Source organism: Cetorhinus maximus, chromosome 10, assembly GCF_964194155.1.
Source record: "Cetorhinus maximus chromosome 10, sCetMax3.hap1.1, whole genome shotgun sequence".
NCBI classification, from domain to species: Eukaryota; Metazoa; Chordata; class Chondrichthyes; order Lamniformes; family Cetorhinidae; genus Cetorhinus; species Cetorhinus maximus.
This window is the reverse complement of record NC_135888.1, coordinates 87699104-87715984: the sequence shown is the minus strand read 5'-3', so window position 1 is coordinate 87715984 and position 16881 is coordinate 87699104. Positions and strand designations below refer to the sequence as shown.

Below are 16881 nucleotides of genomic sequence, written 5' to 3'. Positions count from 1 at the left end.
TAAAGATTTTCCATTGTTTTTGCAGATCACAGCCTGATATGAAACTCCAAACAACTATCTGCTATATACCTATGGAATGTAATGGCAATTATGTGAATAATTCAGTAATTGATAAAAGCAAGCATAAGACAGATGAAAGAAACCATGGCCACTGACGTCACAACTAAGTTTCTAAAAATAAATACAAAAATCAAGCCTGTATTTTTTCCAAGTCAATAGCATTTGTGGGGTTTAACAAAACCAATACTGACTGCTATTCTGTCTGATCTAAAATCAACTCAAATATAGCAACTGGAAGCACTGACTACCTTGGATGTCAAGTCATGAGAAACATTAATGGCACTGATTGGCATTCCAGGTATATAAAAAAAAAATCAACTTTATATGCAAGGCAAACTACCCTGTAAACAGAAATGCTAAAATGAATACCCCAAATCTGAACAATATCAATTTCATAATTGTAACCCAACTCAAATTGATAACATTAACATTTATACTATCAGTTTAATGAAAACTTAGGTATCTAATCTTGGAGTATAATACACACTCCAGAATGATTAAAACTATATCTGCAATTTTTAAGTTATATATCTATTCAAAAAACTGCTACAAAAGCCTATCTGAAGTTCAGAAAAATAAAAAAGGAAAACAACGCCAATGTTATCATTGCATTATAATTAAATCAACTAGTAGAATAATATTAAGGCCAATAGCTGTTTTGGTGGCAAAGTAATTTCATTATTAACTACCACCCAAAATCTATTCAAGATTGAGACACAAGTCATAATGCATCTTGGTAGAACAGGAAAACAATGGACAACATGCAAATGGTTAAAATGCCATTTAGTGAAAGAGTGCAATACAGTAATCCTAAACAATATTCCTGATCAAACAGTATTGAAGAAACAGTACATATACTTGATGCCTTGCAGAAAACTGATCATGAGACCATCAGGCACATGGTTTAAAAGGGGGCCGTTCTCCACTGAAGTGTTAATTTTGTTGGTCTTGTTCTCACAGGAAGCTATAAATAGTATTTGTTTCAATAAAAGTTTGCAGCACTTTATAAATAGGTGCAGAAAAAACTAGCAAAAAGTTAATTTGAAATATCAACAAATATCTGTACATGTCAGTACAATAGTGGAGAATGACTAAAAAAAACTAAACATTATTGGTGATAGGAAGCTCAAAAAGAACAAAATGAGTGGAGACAATATAGTCTTTTAATGCTGATACATCAACTCAACTATTTGGTGTACCAAACAGCTACCATCGGTTGTAAGGAAGTTACAGAAAATGATTCAAAAAGAAATCTATGCATAGAAAAATGATTCAACACAATAAAATTCTAAAACGGTTTTAATTTATACTGTTGGAATAAATTACACCTCGAGTACAATAAGCCTGCTCAGGTATTAAACATGGAGCAAGCTCTAGTTACCACAGGCACTATAGGCTGACAAACTACATACTGAGGCTTCACCATAGCAAAGGCCATGGCAATTAAGAACTTAAACCAGTCCAGGTTCAAACAATTCAATAACAGCCAACCCTCCTTTGGTCTCTCTTTTTTTCCATCTTTTAATAGAAATACAACATAAATATAGGTAAATGGGAAAACAAAATTAGCAGATAAAGGGATAAGGTCTCTCCGATGGTGTATTCTAGGGTCAATGCAGGTGGAGAAATGGATTAATTTACTTTTATATCTTCTGATCAAAAACTGCTCAACATTGCAGGGTTTTTTTGTGTTTTTTTTAAAATAGCATAGTGATGGACAGCGCAGTTCATCCCAGGAAATGATGAGCGACCTAGCTGCATAGACGTTTACCAACCAATGCAGCAGAAACTTGGCTCATTTGTGAGAAAGTCTCTGTGATCCGTTATACTGTGCAGCTATTAAAAATTGATCCCATAGTTAGCTTCTGGTTCAATCATCAGTAAGATCTTGAACAAACAAGACTTCACAGCGACTCAATCCTGCCTGCTGCAGGGTGGGTGGATTTGGCTCTTTCTCTGTAGGCAGGCAGGGCAGTACTCTGCGTGGAAAGTTAGCAACTATTTGAAATTTCTCAGGAGTTTCTTTCAAGGAGAACAAAAAGTCATATATCACCTGCAATGAAAGAAAAAAATATTAGTTTAAGAAATTTAATTTTTGACATTATACTTTAAAAAAATGCAACCATCTTTTTTCTCCTTTTCCTTTTCTCCTGGTGTTGACTCATTGCTCAAGCACACCTCTATAAGTGCTGGCTGTCCACCAGTACTTCATCCATATGCCTACTGATCACATATAAGCGTCAATGGTAATTTCCAGCAGAAGGTCAACTTGGGGGTGGCTATGTATAATTATGTCCTCCACAATTTCTACATAGGCAAACTTCAAGAAGGCATTATTGAATAGTAATGATGAGTGGGAACTCTGCCCAATTTTTACCTCTCTTATCCTCTATGATGAAGCCAACTGCACTGTTCTTGCTACAGCCATGGCTGAAGTCAGCTTAATTAGCAGAGACCAAGGGAATTGATGGTCAATGTAGTGGGTAAACTCATGCAAACAGCAGGGGTACTGGAATAACAATGTTTAAGTCCAATGTTTGGACAAATAAATTGCCTGCATGTGCTGGTGTTTAAATATCTTATATTCCTTTGCATTAGACTTTTGCCAACAAATGAAATTATGAATAGAACTTTCAGTATTGTTGGTGCATCATAGTATTTGGGATTAATCTCAAAATATAGAAAAATTCAGACAATCAGAAAAAAGATTTTAAACTTTAAAGATCTGATCACCAACTGTCCAACTAATACACTGTTAGAGGTAGGAGGGAGGTGACGGGGTGCTGATGTTGAGTGAAGTGTTGCATAGTAACTATGCAATCAGATTGGTATTTAAAACGGCATTATCTGCCAAAATAAATCACTCTCATGCATGTACAAGTTATCATACTGCACAATTTCAATATACACAGTTTCACAAGCAAGCTATGAATAAGCAAACAAAACAATTTGCATTTCTAAAATTATAAAGGCAGTTTATTGCAGTCAATAAAAATAAATACTGTATTTTGTAGAAGTACTAATAACTGAAACTTTATTAAATGTAGTTTCATAAGCTTTTTATTTCCAAGGATTTAAGAAATACAACATTTCAAATGTTTTCATTATGTAAATAGGAAGCATGGAAGATTCTTACTGTTAATGACTGGGTAAATAGAAATCGCCGTTCCACTCGAGTATCATTTGGCAACTTAAAGACAATTTTAACACTGTCTGGATTGTCTGGAAAAGGCTCAGGGGGAAGGCGTTCAGACTTGCGTTCTTTCTCTTCCTGCAAACTCTGCAGCCATAAAAAAAAATTATGTTTTTTCCTCACATTTACAAAGATACAAGGTAACATTTAACATAGGATGATATGAACGTCAGCTTGGGATTTCAATTGAATTATTAGTGAGAATTCATTAAGGGTGGGGCACAAGCACTGTTCCATCCATGGCCATTTTCAGACATCACCGTCAAATCTGATCCTGTTTTCAACCAATGCCAACAAGTGTACTTCCAGAAGGTGTTGCTGGATAATAATCGGGAACAAGAACCTGTCTGAATCTTCTCCTTAACCTGTTGGTCACTGAGGCCAAATTTCACCCCTTAACACGGCTGAGATAATTTATAAGCTTCATACAACATCGGGTAAATATAAATTGCTGCTCCACTCGTGTATCATTTTCAACTTAAAGACAATTTTAACACTGCCTAGGTTGTCCGGAAAAGGGCTCAGGGAAAGTCATTCAGACTTGCAGGGATTGACCCAGAGACCATCCTGGTGTATATGATTCAGGTATTCACTGCCTCAACTAGCTCAGTCTTCAGGAAGGTAAGGTCATCAGTTAAACCTCCACATGTGGGTGGATAATGTCATAACATTACAAATATCTAGCCTCCCCACACTGAAAACAGATTTTATTAAAATCGTTTCGTGCAGTTTTTTAAACAAGAAATCTCCTTACCCGTTGTCTTCTTTCTTCCGCAAGTATCTGTTGCCTGACATCCTCCTCCTCCTTTCTCCTCTTTTCTTGTGCCTCCTTTCTCTTCCTTTCTTTTTCCTGGTCTGCACGAAGTGAAGCCAAATAAGCTTCATCTTGCTGCTGTCTTAACACTTGCGTCTGATTCCTTTCCTCTCTGGAGATTGAAGAGACAAGAATAGCAAGAATATCAATATTCGCATAATCAGTTTCACATAATAATATTCACATAACCAGCTGTCAACAGATCACCAATTGGTTCAACTGCATGCTATTTAAAGACACAAGAAGTCCTGATTAAACCAACCTTTGCTAGAGAACAAAGTAAATATTGGTTAAAAAGTGAATTTTCTTAGGATTACTTCAAAATAGGAATATAGTCCAAAAAAAATTATTCACTCTTTCTCTAACCCTTTTCCTACTTGACTCTTGGCACACTCTGCCCGCAAAAACCCTTGCTTTTGAAGGCAAATCAAATGCATTCCTGGTTTTGTTACTAAAAATGTGCAGGACCAATGAGCATCATCACAATGTTTGTTGCAGCTTTTATTTTCCTCAAGCACTAGCCTTCTGGCCAGTAGTACAGCCAGTGAATTGGCTGAGACTGTCATGCCAATGTCGGGGAACACTAATTCAACATATCAATGGAGACTGAACTCAAGCCTAAACCTCTTTATTACAAGTGAATTAAAGAACTTCAATGATATATCAAGGATTACAGAATGAAGGAAAGTTGCCATTTTAACTGGAGTCTCAAAACAGATCCATTTTTTATCCATCAATTCTCCCTGTTCCTTTCCCAAAGAAATGGCTCATTTTAAATTCAGTTAATTTAAAAGGTAAACTTTTCTGATTTTGTTTAATAACAATAAATCCAACAGTCTTCTAGCCAGAATTAACAACCAATATCCTCCATGAATAAAAGTTTGCTCCTGATATAAGAAGTTAATACCAGCCTTTTACTGCTGAAAAATTAGCTCAAAGTCAGCCCTTGCTGATCAAACTAATGCAAGCAGGGGCTACTTTTCCAAGGTTGGGACTGAGAGCGAGGTGGATTTACTTGGCTTGGGAATACCTGAAATAAAAACACAAAATGCTGGAAAAACTCAGCAGGTCTGGCAGCACCTGTGGAGAGAGAAACAGAGTTAACGTTTCAAGGCCGTATGACTTCTTCAGAGGAAGGTAGAAATGTGATGATTTTAAACTGTTTAAGAGGGGTGGAGCAGGTGCAGAAAAATAGGTGGTCAGGGATAGGTGGGAGCTCAGGAGAGACCCTGAGCTCCACCCCCTCCTAAACAATATAAAATCCATCACATTTCTACCTCTCTTCAGCTGCAGAAGAGTCATATGGACTCAAAATGTTAACTCTGTTTCTCTATCCACAGATGCTATGAGGCCAGCTGAGTTTTTCCAGCATTTTCTGTTTTTATTCCAGATTTCCAGCATCTGTACTATTTTACTTCATTTTTGGGAATGCCAAATGCTGCAAATTGAAATTGTTTCATTCCCAGTACGAATACAAAGCATTTAAAAAAAAATAAGAACTCTAAATTATTTGAAACAGCCCTTACTCTCAGAACTATGAGGTAATGCATGCTTGACCCATCAATTTATGGTTTTTAGATGAATTATTCACAAATAACCAGCCACACAATACCACCATGGATTTGTTACCTTAACAATACAATATTCCATACTAAATTACAGAAATTGAGGGCTCCCATTAACTTCGAAAGAAGTGCCGTATTGCTCCACATCATACCTATCAAGTCGTTCTGATACCAAATATGTAGCATTAGCATCCATAATGAATGTCAGCTGATTGACAAAGTCTTCAGCCTGAAGAAGGCCTTCTAAACGACCAACTACCGTCATCCTTTGCTCTTTCAGCATGATCATTGCCAAAAATGGATAGGTGTTTTCTCGTAAAGCCTGAGACACTGAAATATATAGGCATACATGTTAGTTTGTTTGAAAAAATATTTTATTAAATTATTTATCATCTTCCACTTTTTGCCTTGCTATCCCTATACCAGGGTTTAGATTGTGGCTCTTGCGTACAGAATCAATCATGGATCAGTGTAAATCATGCTGTTAATAGCAAGTAGCACTTCCATGGTTACTTCTTGAAGGACCATAGAAATATACAGCACAAAAAGAGGATACTTGGCCTCTGAGTCTGCATGGCTCTTCTGAAAAGCAATCCAGCTAGTCACACTCTCAAGCCTTTCCCCATGTTCCTGCAATAATTTTCTCCTTGAAATGAATGCCCAGCCACCTAAAGCTTTCTGCCCAGTTCAAAGCAGCACAACAAACTACTGGCCAAGTTCATCCCACTATATAGTTCATACAATTATGGCCCAATGAAAAATCTCTTGATGGAATTTAATCTGGTTTTAAAACACTGAACAACTCTCTTTCAGTTGATAGATCTTAAGTTGTTTCCACCCTGCAGTTAATCTTTTTGCGGTTAGTAAAAGAGGTCTTCATTTCTAAAATGGTGCATACTGAATGAACACTTTCTCGACATGGTTCAAGCTGTCAAATACGTATATCTGAGATCTTGCAGAACTACTCTAATTTTCACATGTCACCGTGAAGGCTTTTCAAGCACATTGTGGTCATAAAGTATTTGCAAAATCAGCTTGGAAAATAAAAATATCCAACAGCGGACAAGCCCAAAACAGGAAACAGAGTCACTTACACTTAATGTGTAACATGGTAATTCAAATACAGTATCTCCCACTTTGAGTACAAACATCTTTTTGAAGCTAACAATGAAATTGCCAACAGTGTCCAGTGAGGAGAAATAGGACATTTCTGGCATAGCAAAGTGAACTTTGTTGCTAGAAATTCTTAATCCATTAAAAACACATGAAAAAGACCATAAAAGCCTGATTGTTAGTTATCTAATTTTTAATAGGAACATGGATTTTCCTTAATTCAACATTTTAGCATAGAAAAAATTAAAATAGATTTCACGCAAAGAGATCTTTGTTTCATGTTTAGTATTTTAGTCAAACAAAATTCTCTCCAAGGCTCAGATAAAAGCAAGATCAGATAAAAGCAAAAGAGGAGTCATACTGGACTAGAAACGTTAAATCTGTTTCTCTCTCCATTGATGCTGCCAGACCTGCTGAGTTTTTCCAGCATTTTGTGTCTTTATTTGCTCCAAATCAGATGTTATGTGGCATATGAACATTTCTACAAGTTATATAAGGTGTATTGGGTTACTTTTGTTGATGTCATTTTACTTTATCTCACAGTCATAATTATTAACTGCAGCATTGTTAGATTGCTGCACCAAACAAGCATGTGCTATAAATAGAATTATTGACTACAGAGGTGGAATCTGAAACATTATTCATCCTGTAGCGCAGAAAAACAGGCAGTCAATCTATATATACAGACAATTCATTATAAGAGAATAAGAAATAGAAGCAGTAGGTCGTCATTTGGCCCTTTGAAACTGCTCTGCCATTCAATAAGTTCATGGCTGATCTGATTGTGGCCTTAACCCTCCTTCCCTGCCCGCCTCCATGATTCTTGACTCCATTGTAGATCAAAAATCTGTCTAACTCAGCCTTGAATATACTCAATGACCCAGCCTCCACTGATCTCTGCATAAGATAAACAACCCTCAGAGAAGAAATTCCTCTTCATTGCCTTATTAAATAGAGGCCTCTTATTTTGAAACTGTGCCCTAGTTTTAAATTCTCTCATGACGGAAAACTTCCTCTAAGTCTACCCAGTCAAGCCCCCTTAGAATCTTATATATTTCAATAAGATCACAACTTATTCTTCTAAACGTCAATGACTATAGGCCCAACCTTTCCTCATGAGGCAAATCCTTCATCCCAGGGATCAGCTTTGTGAACCTTCTCTGACCTGCTTCCAATGCAAGTATATCCCTCTTAAGTATGGAGGCCAAAACTGTATGTAATACTTTAGGCAAGATCTCACCAATATCCTGTACGGTTTTAACATGATTTTCCTACTTTTATATTCCACCTCCACTGCAACAAAGGCCTACATTCCATTTACCTTCCTAATTACTTGCTGTACCTACATGCTAATCTTTTGGGATTCATGTGCGAGGACACCCAGATCCCTCTATCCTGCAGCATTCTGCAGTCTCTCTCCATTTAAATAATATTCTACTTTTCTATTCTTCCCACCAAAATGGACCTCACATTTTCACACATTATAGGCCATCTGCCAAATTTTTGTCCACTCAATTCACCTATCAATGTCCCTTTGCAGACTCTTTGTAACCTCCTCACAACTTGCTTTCCTATCTTTGTATCTTCTGCAAATTTGGCGACAATACAGTCTGTCCCTTCATCTAAGTCATTAATATAGATTGTAAATAGTTGAGGTCCCAGCACTGATCCCATGTGGCACTCCACTAGTTAGTTTGCCAACTTGAAAAATGACCCATTTATTCTAACACTCTGTTTCCAGTTAGTTAACAAATCCTCTATCAATGTTAATGGCCTTTGATTTGCCAGTGCAATTTTAGTGCTACACAAGAAGCAACTCAGTGGCATTTCAAGAGTTAAACGCAACAAAGCCATGAATGTTACCAAAAGGGATCAAGAGAATGTCGGTTAGATAATGGTGAATAGCAGCAGGAGGCTACTGATAGGAATATATTTGATAGGTTGTAGGTTCAAACAGGTGGCAGAGGGAGCAGGCGAGGAGCTTTTGGAAGAGACACAGGTTTGCTAATTGAAACACAGTAATGTTCCCAAGTACATTCCAGTATTGGAGTAAAAAAAAGAGAAACAAATCAGTCCACAAAAACAGAGATATGCAAAAAAAAAGAATGCAGGAAACCAAAAAGTGACGAAGAACTCAATACAAATAAAGACAGGCAGAAACACCCATGGAATGCACAAACAGGTAATGCACAGAACAAAATACATCATGCATAAAAAAAAAGTCACTGCCTTACACTGCAGGAGATCTATCTTTTACAGCACAGTTACTGAGTATGAGCTGCCAACCATAATCACTCATGGAAACTGTTGTTGGCACCAGGAACAATTATCAGAGACAGAAGAAGAAATGTAGCATAATCCATTATTTCAGGCAGGATTTTGTTTTCCATGCAATCATCTCAGTAAATTGAAAACAGGGTAAAATTCAGACTTTACTTTTTGTATGATAAAAATCACTTACCCCTGTAGCCTTCTGGCTTACTGGTGGAACAGGCCCAGAAAAGCATCCTAGTGTTGATGAAGTTTACAACCTCTGGATTGCATATTGTACTACTGAAGTGGAAAGAAACTGACATTTAGTCATTCATGATTGATAAGCTGCCAAACCCGAGCCCTATCTTTATGCAGAGGTATAATTCAATAGATATCAGTAAGCCGCTAATACTTCCTCAAGTGAGCATCAGTAGGCTGACGTGATGGTCCTTTGGTCAAATAGCATCCTTACACTCTACCCAGGCACACACATGAATGGCCATTTGCTGGAGGCATGCTAGTTCCTCTGGAACCATACCTTAATACGAATCATTATTTTGCAGGTGGGGAGTAGTGGGGGCAAACTGAGAAACAAAACTGTCCTTGATAATGCCCTAATTAGTGCAATATAAAAACAGCATAAATCATAAAGGCACAGTCCATTGCAAGTAAAGTATTTACAGTAATCAAAATTTCAAATATTTCTAAGTTCCAGCCTCACACTACAGCAGTTCAGAGCTCTAGCTGCTGAGCACTATTCCCAAAAGGATTAATATGAATCCCTACCATCATTGAACTTACATCTTCACAATTTTACCCCCCTTCATACTCCACTCTTAAGGCAATGACAAATACTGGACAAGATCACTGGAACACTACTATTTCACTTAAATGACTGATGTTCACACAAAAACCAGGGAAACAAGTGCCAGCTAGCTAGCTAATTATAAACTCAATGAAAGAGCCCAACTCTTTCCTTGTCCTTTATCCACATGCACATGTAATTACAGTATTTATGGCAAACATCAGCAGGCCAGAATCAATAAGTTCTGATGAAAGATTTTTGATCTAAAATGTTAATTCCGTTTCTCTGTCTACAGATACTGCCAGACCTGCTGAGCATTTGCAGTATTTTCTGTTTTTATTTTAGAATCAAACCTAGGCTCTTCTTGGTTTGTATCATTTAATAAGATGTAATTTGATGCATTTACTCACCAAGGAACCAGGAACTTTCCATAATGCATTTTCTTTTTTACTTCTTTGAAATGAGGACATTAATTTCTAAGTTTATCCCTCGGCCAGTAAACCAGTGAGCAGACTGGCCACTAGTTAGTTACAAAAACAACTCAATTTTCATTTCCAATGGGTGAGTAAATCACCTGCTTAGCTTACTGACCATGCAGTGACTATAGAGATTACTCAAAGAGTTTTACACAAAAGTTTGGACTGCAGGTCAGTGCAGTACTGTACACAGAATTACATACAACTTACAGCACAGAAACAGGCCATTCAGCCCAACTGGTCCATGCCACTTTTTTTATACTCCACACGAACCTCCACCCACCATACCAAAATGTTAATATGCCTGTGCAATTATTACAATGTTCAAACAATTTCCATGCATGTAGCAGCATTTTGGGGCTTTTTTTTTGTAAACTCAAATTATATTTCACAAGGGCAACATACAAGTCTTGGTTTTGAATAAACAACAAAGCAATTCAGAAGTACAAAATAATACACTCACTTACCGACAGAACTCATCTGTGTCCTGATGGTCGTCTCCATGAAGGTAAACTAGTAAATAGCGAAGCTCACGTTTGGCATCATTCAGTGCCTATATTCAATATTGAAAATAATAAGTTACAAATAATGAGAAAACTATTCTAAAGCATGTTCAATAACTTTACTATTTGAAAGAAAAAACTAAGTAATAAAAAAATAACCTGATATTGGATCTATGCTGACAAGGCAAAATCGCTGATTTTATTTGTACTGATGTAGCTTAGGTAAAATAGAAAATTATGCATGTATATTTAGTCTGCTAACAAAGTTTTAGCAAAAACTGATTCATCTCCACTGGAATTCAGTTAGAACCATAATTTCTTTGGAAAAAATATGCAATGAGTGGTGTCTCTTGCACAGGCAGCGGCAATTGTAGGTCTCCTCTGGCATGGCAGCAGTTGCGTAACAATTGGCTCCATTGTTCTGGAGGTAGGGAATCTGTTAATTATCATCTGTCCAGTGACCCCTGCCCAAAAGTGCCTAAAAGGACATCAGCCATAAACACGATCCAGCTAAACTGTGATCAGCTGTGTTCAAATATAAAGAATGCTTACTTTGCCCAGACAATGGAGCTTTACTTATTTGATAGAAACCCTAGAGGCCATGGAGTTTCGATTCAAAAGCAATTCAATAGTGTATTTTTTTCTATTAATTTGTAAGGTAAAGTAACTAGGTAAAGTAGCGCAATAAGTTATTTATAATTAGGCTTCTGTTCACAATATGTCTGAATTTTGGAGGTAGTGAGAAATAAAGAAATCCAGCTAAAATGCAACTATCCATTGGAAAGTGAGATGACAAGTCTAATTATGTTTACCTGCTAATTTATTCTTGCTCTTCTATAATTTATTACGTTGAAATTGATTTGTAGCTTTTAGTCTGAGCTATGTGGTTTTGCTTTATGTTTACTGAGATACCGAAAGCACAGTTGGTAAGCAAGTCATACTACTTCCAATGCATGTTCCAACAGTACAAGGATCCATAATATACAGTAGATAAACAGTCTCATACACAATAGCGTAGGCTAATTTTCAGTCCATGTGAAGTGAGGGTTGCTTATAGAAACTCACCTCTTGCTCAGAGCACAAATAAGACTTATTGAATAGCTGGAATTGTATTATTGGTGTCTTGTAAAACTACACCTCAATCTGATTACCAACTTCAGGAGAGAAGGGAGACAATTTGCATATAGTTGGGGGCGGGAAGGGCAGGTAAACTTCAAAACATTAGAACAGTGAAATACCCTCAACTGTAGACTTAAAATAACTGTAAAAAAATGTACTTGTGTACAAACCTGACTGTAGGTTCCCTGATAGAAGACTGGGTGGATCCTTCCATACTGTTCCTCAAAATTTTGAATAAACGCAACTACATCCCCAACAGGATCAGTAACTCGGCTCCTAGGATCTGGTCGTATAAACCGTATAGCAAATCTATACAAAACAAAACAGAGAGTTTAGATTCAGGATTTGTCTTTTTTTTAATGCTAGTTTTTGAAAATTTTTAGTATCTCACCTAAAGATGTCCAGTAGCGTATAATAGGTGAATCGGAATGGAAGCATTATCAAGTAATAACTCCATCCTAAGAGACCCTGCAAAATTCAACAGGTGTCATTGTTATCCACTCGGGTATAAAACTGTATGAACTCAATTATTTTTTGTTTTTTCATTAAAACAAACACAAATTAAAATGTAGTTGCATTCAGCATATAAAGGTGATCTGAGCAGAATTCACTTGTGGCTTGACCATATCATCCAACCAGGCCACATATAAAATACAAAGCTACATTGGATATATTAAGGACAGCAGGCACAATGAAAATGAGTATTTAGATGTGTTCAGAAATCATCCTTTAACATAAACCAATTTCCTGAATGAGGTCAAACTCAATATAGGTATCATTAATCTACCTTTTAAAACTATAACTGATTTCATGCTTGTTCCTTCCCTACCAAAAATATATTTTAAATAAACAAGGAATAAAATGTGAGCCATGCAGATAATGCAAGATGGCATTACGATTCTATATCCAACTTTAATAGTGAATTCCCCACCATTTCACCAATACTGAGCTACAAAATTAGCATATTTAAGACATATATTTAGTTATAAATAACTCAAAATACAATTCTACAATACAATTTCAACTGAACTGCAATGAACGTTCCTGAAATTGATCTTAAGAATAAAATAATTAAAGTCGCCATAATATGCCCTCACCCTAGGCTGAGGCCTTGAAACTACATAACTATAGACTCTGTGATCTGCTGTATGGACTTGAAGTGGACGAGAGGAAGGTGGATTAAAGACGCTGGGAACTCCTTCTTGTTCATTTAGTCTGTCCTGAACAGCTGCCTAGAGGATAAAAATGGGAATGAAGAAGAAAAAATAGGATTAAGAGTAATTCAAATGATCAGAAAAATAAATCTATAAAATGGGTTAAATTCTTTCATCCGACACATTACAAGTCACATTGTATATATTAAGGCACCAATCACTTGCTGTTGATATCTGCTGCAATGTTAGCATAACATATCAAAACAAAGACAACTGTCAAATTGAGCTTATCAAAAACATTTGCTTAAATAGGAAATAGCACATTTAAAGTTATTTTCAAATCAATGCCATAGCCCATAATATTTTACACTTGTTTCCTTCCTTTTTACCTCAATATTCCAATGATGCTGCTCAAGTGTACGACGACATTGGTCCATTGACTCGATACCAGTCAAGTCCTATTGTGAGAAATGTAATAAGAAAAATGTCTTAATTAAAGCAGTACAGACAAGTTTGCATTCAATTGTCAACTTTAAATATACACAGTTATGTGGTCTGGTACTTCAAGCAACTGTTTGACATTTAAATGCTTTTATGGATGTTTTCAGGTACGTTCCTTTTTTCACCCACAATTCTTCATTTGTTCCAACTCCAAGAGCTGAGGGGCTGGTGCATAATTGGTTAAGGACTTAAGGATTCAAAGGATGCTCAAGATTAAGTACTAGTTACCTGTTCGTTTCGTTATCTCTGATCTGTCATACTCAATTGTTCAACAATGAGTACTGGACAAGGAGAAATTCCACCACTAAATATTGGGATGACTTAAGTTACTGCCTTTGATCCCCGTCACAACTTCCATTTTGCAATGACAACTTCCATCCCACTCCCGAGCAAATGTCCAAAACTGAGAAAGACCATTCACAATGTCAGTATTGTGTCTGATCCCAAGATAAGCTTCCTGCCACATATCCACTCCATTGCCAAAATGACTTATTTCCATCTCCATAACATCATCCAACTCCGCCTCTGCTTCAGCTTATCTGCTGCTGAAACCCACACCCGCACCTTTATCATCTCCATACTTGACTATTCCAACGTTCTTCTTGTCAGCCTCCCATATTCCACCCGACATAAACTTGTGCTCATCCAAAACTCTGACGCCCATATCTCAATCCATGTTTCCTGACATATACAGGCTCCTGGTCCGACAATGCCTCAATTGCAAAAACCTCATCCTTGCTTTTAAATCCCAACATGGGCTTGCCTCTCCCTATGTCTGTAGCTCCTCCATTCCTAGAATCCACCAAGATTTCTGCACTCCTGCAATTTTAGCACCTTGAGCCAAATCTGCAATTTTAATTGCTCCACCATTGGCAGCCATTCCTTCAGCTGTCAAGCCCCTAACTTCTGGAATTCTCTCCCTAAATCTCACAGGCTCCCTCCTCCTTCAAACCCACCTCTTTGACCAAGCTTATGGTCATCTCTACTATGTCTCCCTCTATGGTTCTGTGCAAAATTTTTATTAACACTCTTGTTAACTGCCTTGGGACATTTTTCTACATTAAAGACCCTATATAAATATGAGCTATTAACTTGTCTTACATTTATAAATATTCTATGTCATATACAAGCTTAGGTTATAACTTAAATTAACATCACAGCTTATTTGTACCTTAGGGCCAGCACTAAATTGCAGACTTGTTCTTTGATTTTCTCTTAATTCCTTGGGAGGGATGCAGAAGTCTGTCTTGCCTCCACTCTGTAATCCTTTTCCCTCCCCAATGGTTCAGTCAAGAACAAACCATTTGAGAAAACTACCTGACAGCTGCTGCTGCATTTAATTTTATCCACTCTTGCCTGTCTGGCTGTCCAAGAATCATCTTTTGAAATATCAGATCAAATCTGACTTTTGATATACCACCAGATCTTAACACTCCATACAGGTTAGAGGTGTAAAACAATAGGGTCTCATTCAAGAATCGAAAATAACTTTGATTTTGAAAATCTTGAAAAACATGCTCAAAGTTTGCTTTTTCAACTTCCAACTAATTGCTATAAAAAGCCTCCTAAATCACTCTTTCATTTAATGCTATTGTTCCTTTCCCAAGGAATAGAATTTCATAGATTTTTTTTCAAATATGTACAGATTATAACAAGTCTTAGCAACATGGTCCCAGAATATTTGACATTTTAATGGGTGATTTCAAAAATGCAGCTAAGTCAAATACAAATATTTGTTTACAAACTATTTTTAATATTAAGTTATTTTGAATAAGTTCCAGATAGTTTACTATAAACTAAAACCTTGATTTTAATGCTTTGCACTAAATTTAGCATGCATCAAGGCTGCAACGAACCTTTAAATTTATTTCATAGGTGTAAATTATCAGTGCTAGTTATGTTCTGGGGAAAAAAGTTAAATTGGTGACAGTTAAGATTAACAAGTAACATATTCTTAACACAAAATACAGATTCAATTAACTCTGTTTTTAAACTATTAGCGTTCTTACTCTTTAGAACGTTGTAAATAAAACTGCACTTGACAGGGGAAGAAAAAAAATAAGTGAATCATACCAGATGGGGGGATTACCAGAAAATGTGAGTACAGAAAAATGCCACAGGTGCAGAGGCTTCAGCCCTTCAGCACGATTAAATGAATCAAATAAATGAATTAAAAAGTACCCCAGAACGACAACTCATGTCAGTCTCTGTGGAATTCTACTGAGTTTAACGAATTTACCTGAAACTGCAACAGTTTCTCTGTCTGTTCTTGCGTTAGTTCCTCCTCTTCATTGCCAGGCGCCGCCATCTTGGATCTTGCGTTCCAGGCCTGTGCGGAAGTAGATGATTTTTGGGTAAAGTCAACAATCATGAAACGCAAAAAAAAAACCTGCAGCCCAGAAATATTCGATTTCTGGGGTTGCACCGGTATTCAGAAGCCAGGCGGCGTATTTCTGCGCATCGGGGTTTGGATTTCGGTGCATTCGTTCCCGGCCAGTGTACCGTGGACGGAAACTACCGAGGCTCTTCGGTAACTCTCGGGATCGCCCTGCGCCGACCTCAGCCGTCAATGGAGTTGCGGGGCTGGTTCGGAATCCTGTTCGGTGCAGCACGCGCCAGCTCCTGGGATCTGGGCTGGGGTTCCACAGAGCCTTGGCCCGGGGTTCCAGAACCTTGTGCCTGGGTTCCCGAACTCCACGACGTCAACACGCGGAGGCAGCTTATTCTAAATGTATTGCTAGTCACAAACACGTGTCTCCGAACACTGTAGTTTTCTTCCACTGTCACCCGCAACCACGGGATCGTGATCGAATAAGGGTCCGGCAGAGGAAAAGCTGCAAGAATGTGGCTGAACACACACTAGAATACGTTGCCAACGAACAACAACACTGACAATAGTTGATATGCATTATTGAAAGGAGGGCTACAGTATTGAAACCAGACATGGTTGATAGAATAAAAACTGAATAAGCTGGGGGGAGAAAAACAACTCAGCAGCATCTGTGTACAGAGAGGAACAAGAGTTGCTTTTCATGTCTGTGACCTTCCATCAGAAATGAAACATTAACTCTGTTCCCCTCTTTCTATATGATGCCTAATCTGCTGGATCCCCCCCCCCCCCCGCCTCCCCCAAGCATTTTCTGTTTTTGCTTCAGATTTCCAGCATCCGCAGTATTCTGCTTTTTGATTATGATGATGGGTATATCACGACATTGTTTTCAAATTATTTTTCCAGGCAACCAATTTTTAAACTTGCAGCTGAAAGTAAGTTGCAGTTTTTTTTTAATGATTAAACATTGACTTTTTGAAATGTATTTTGAAATTC

The 16881-nt window shown here is 37.3% G+C and overlaps 1 protein-coding gene across 1 annotated transcript; it reads right to left on the bottom strand.

Annotated features, from left to right (window-relative positions):
- Positions 1–1341: 1341 nt before the first annotated feature.
- Positions 1342–16600, bottom strand: faf2 (Fas associated factor family member 2). Its single transcript, XM_078550756.1, has 11 exons — positions 15796–16600; positions 13445–13513; positions 12999–13133; positions 12293–12369; positions 12072–12210; positions 10747–10832; positions 9207–9298; positions 5785–5962; positions 4008–4179; positions 3197–3340; positions 1342–2113 (listed from the first exon to the last, which is right to left on the bottom strand). The coding sequence occupies exons 1-11, from the start codon at positions 15925–15927 to the stop codon at positions 1931–1933; spliced, it is 1407 nt and encodes a 468-aa protein (XP_078406882.1). The 5' UTR covers positions 15928–16600; the 3' UTR covers positions 1342–1930.
- Positions 16601–16881: the final 281 nt, after the last annotated feature.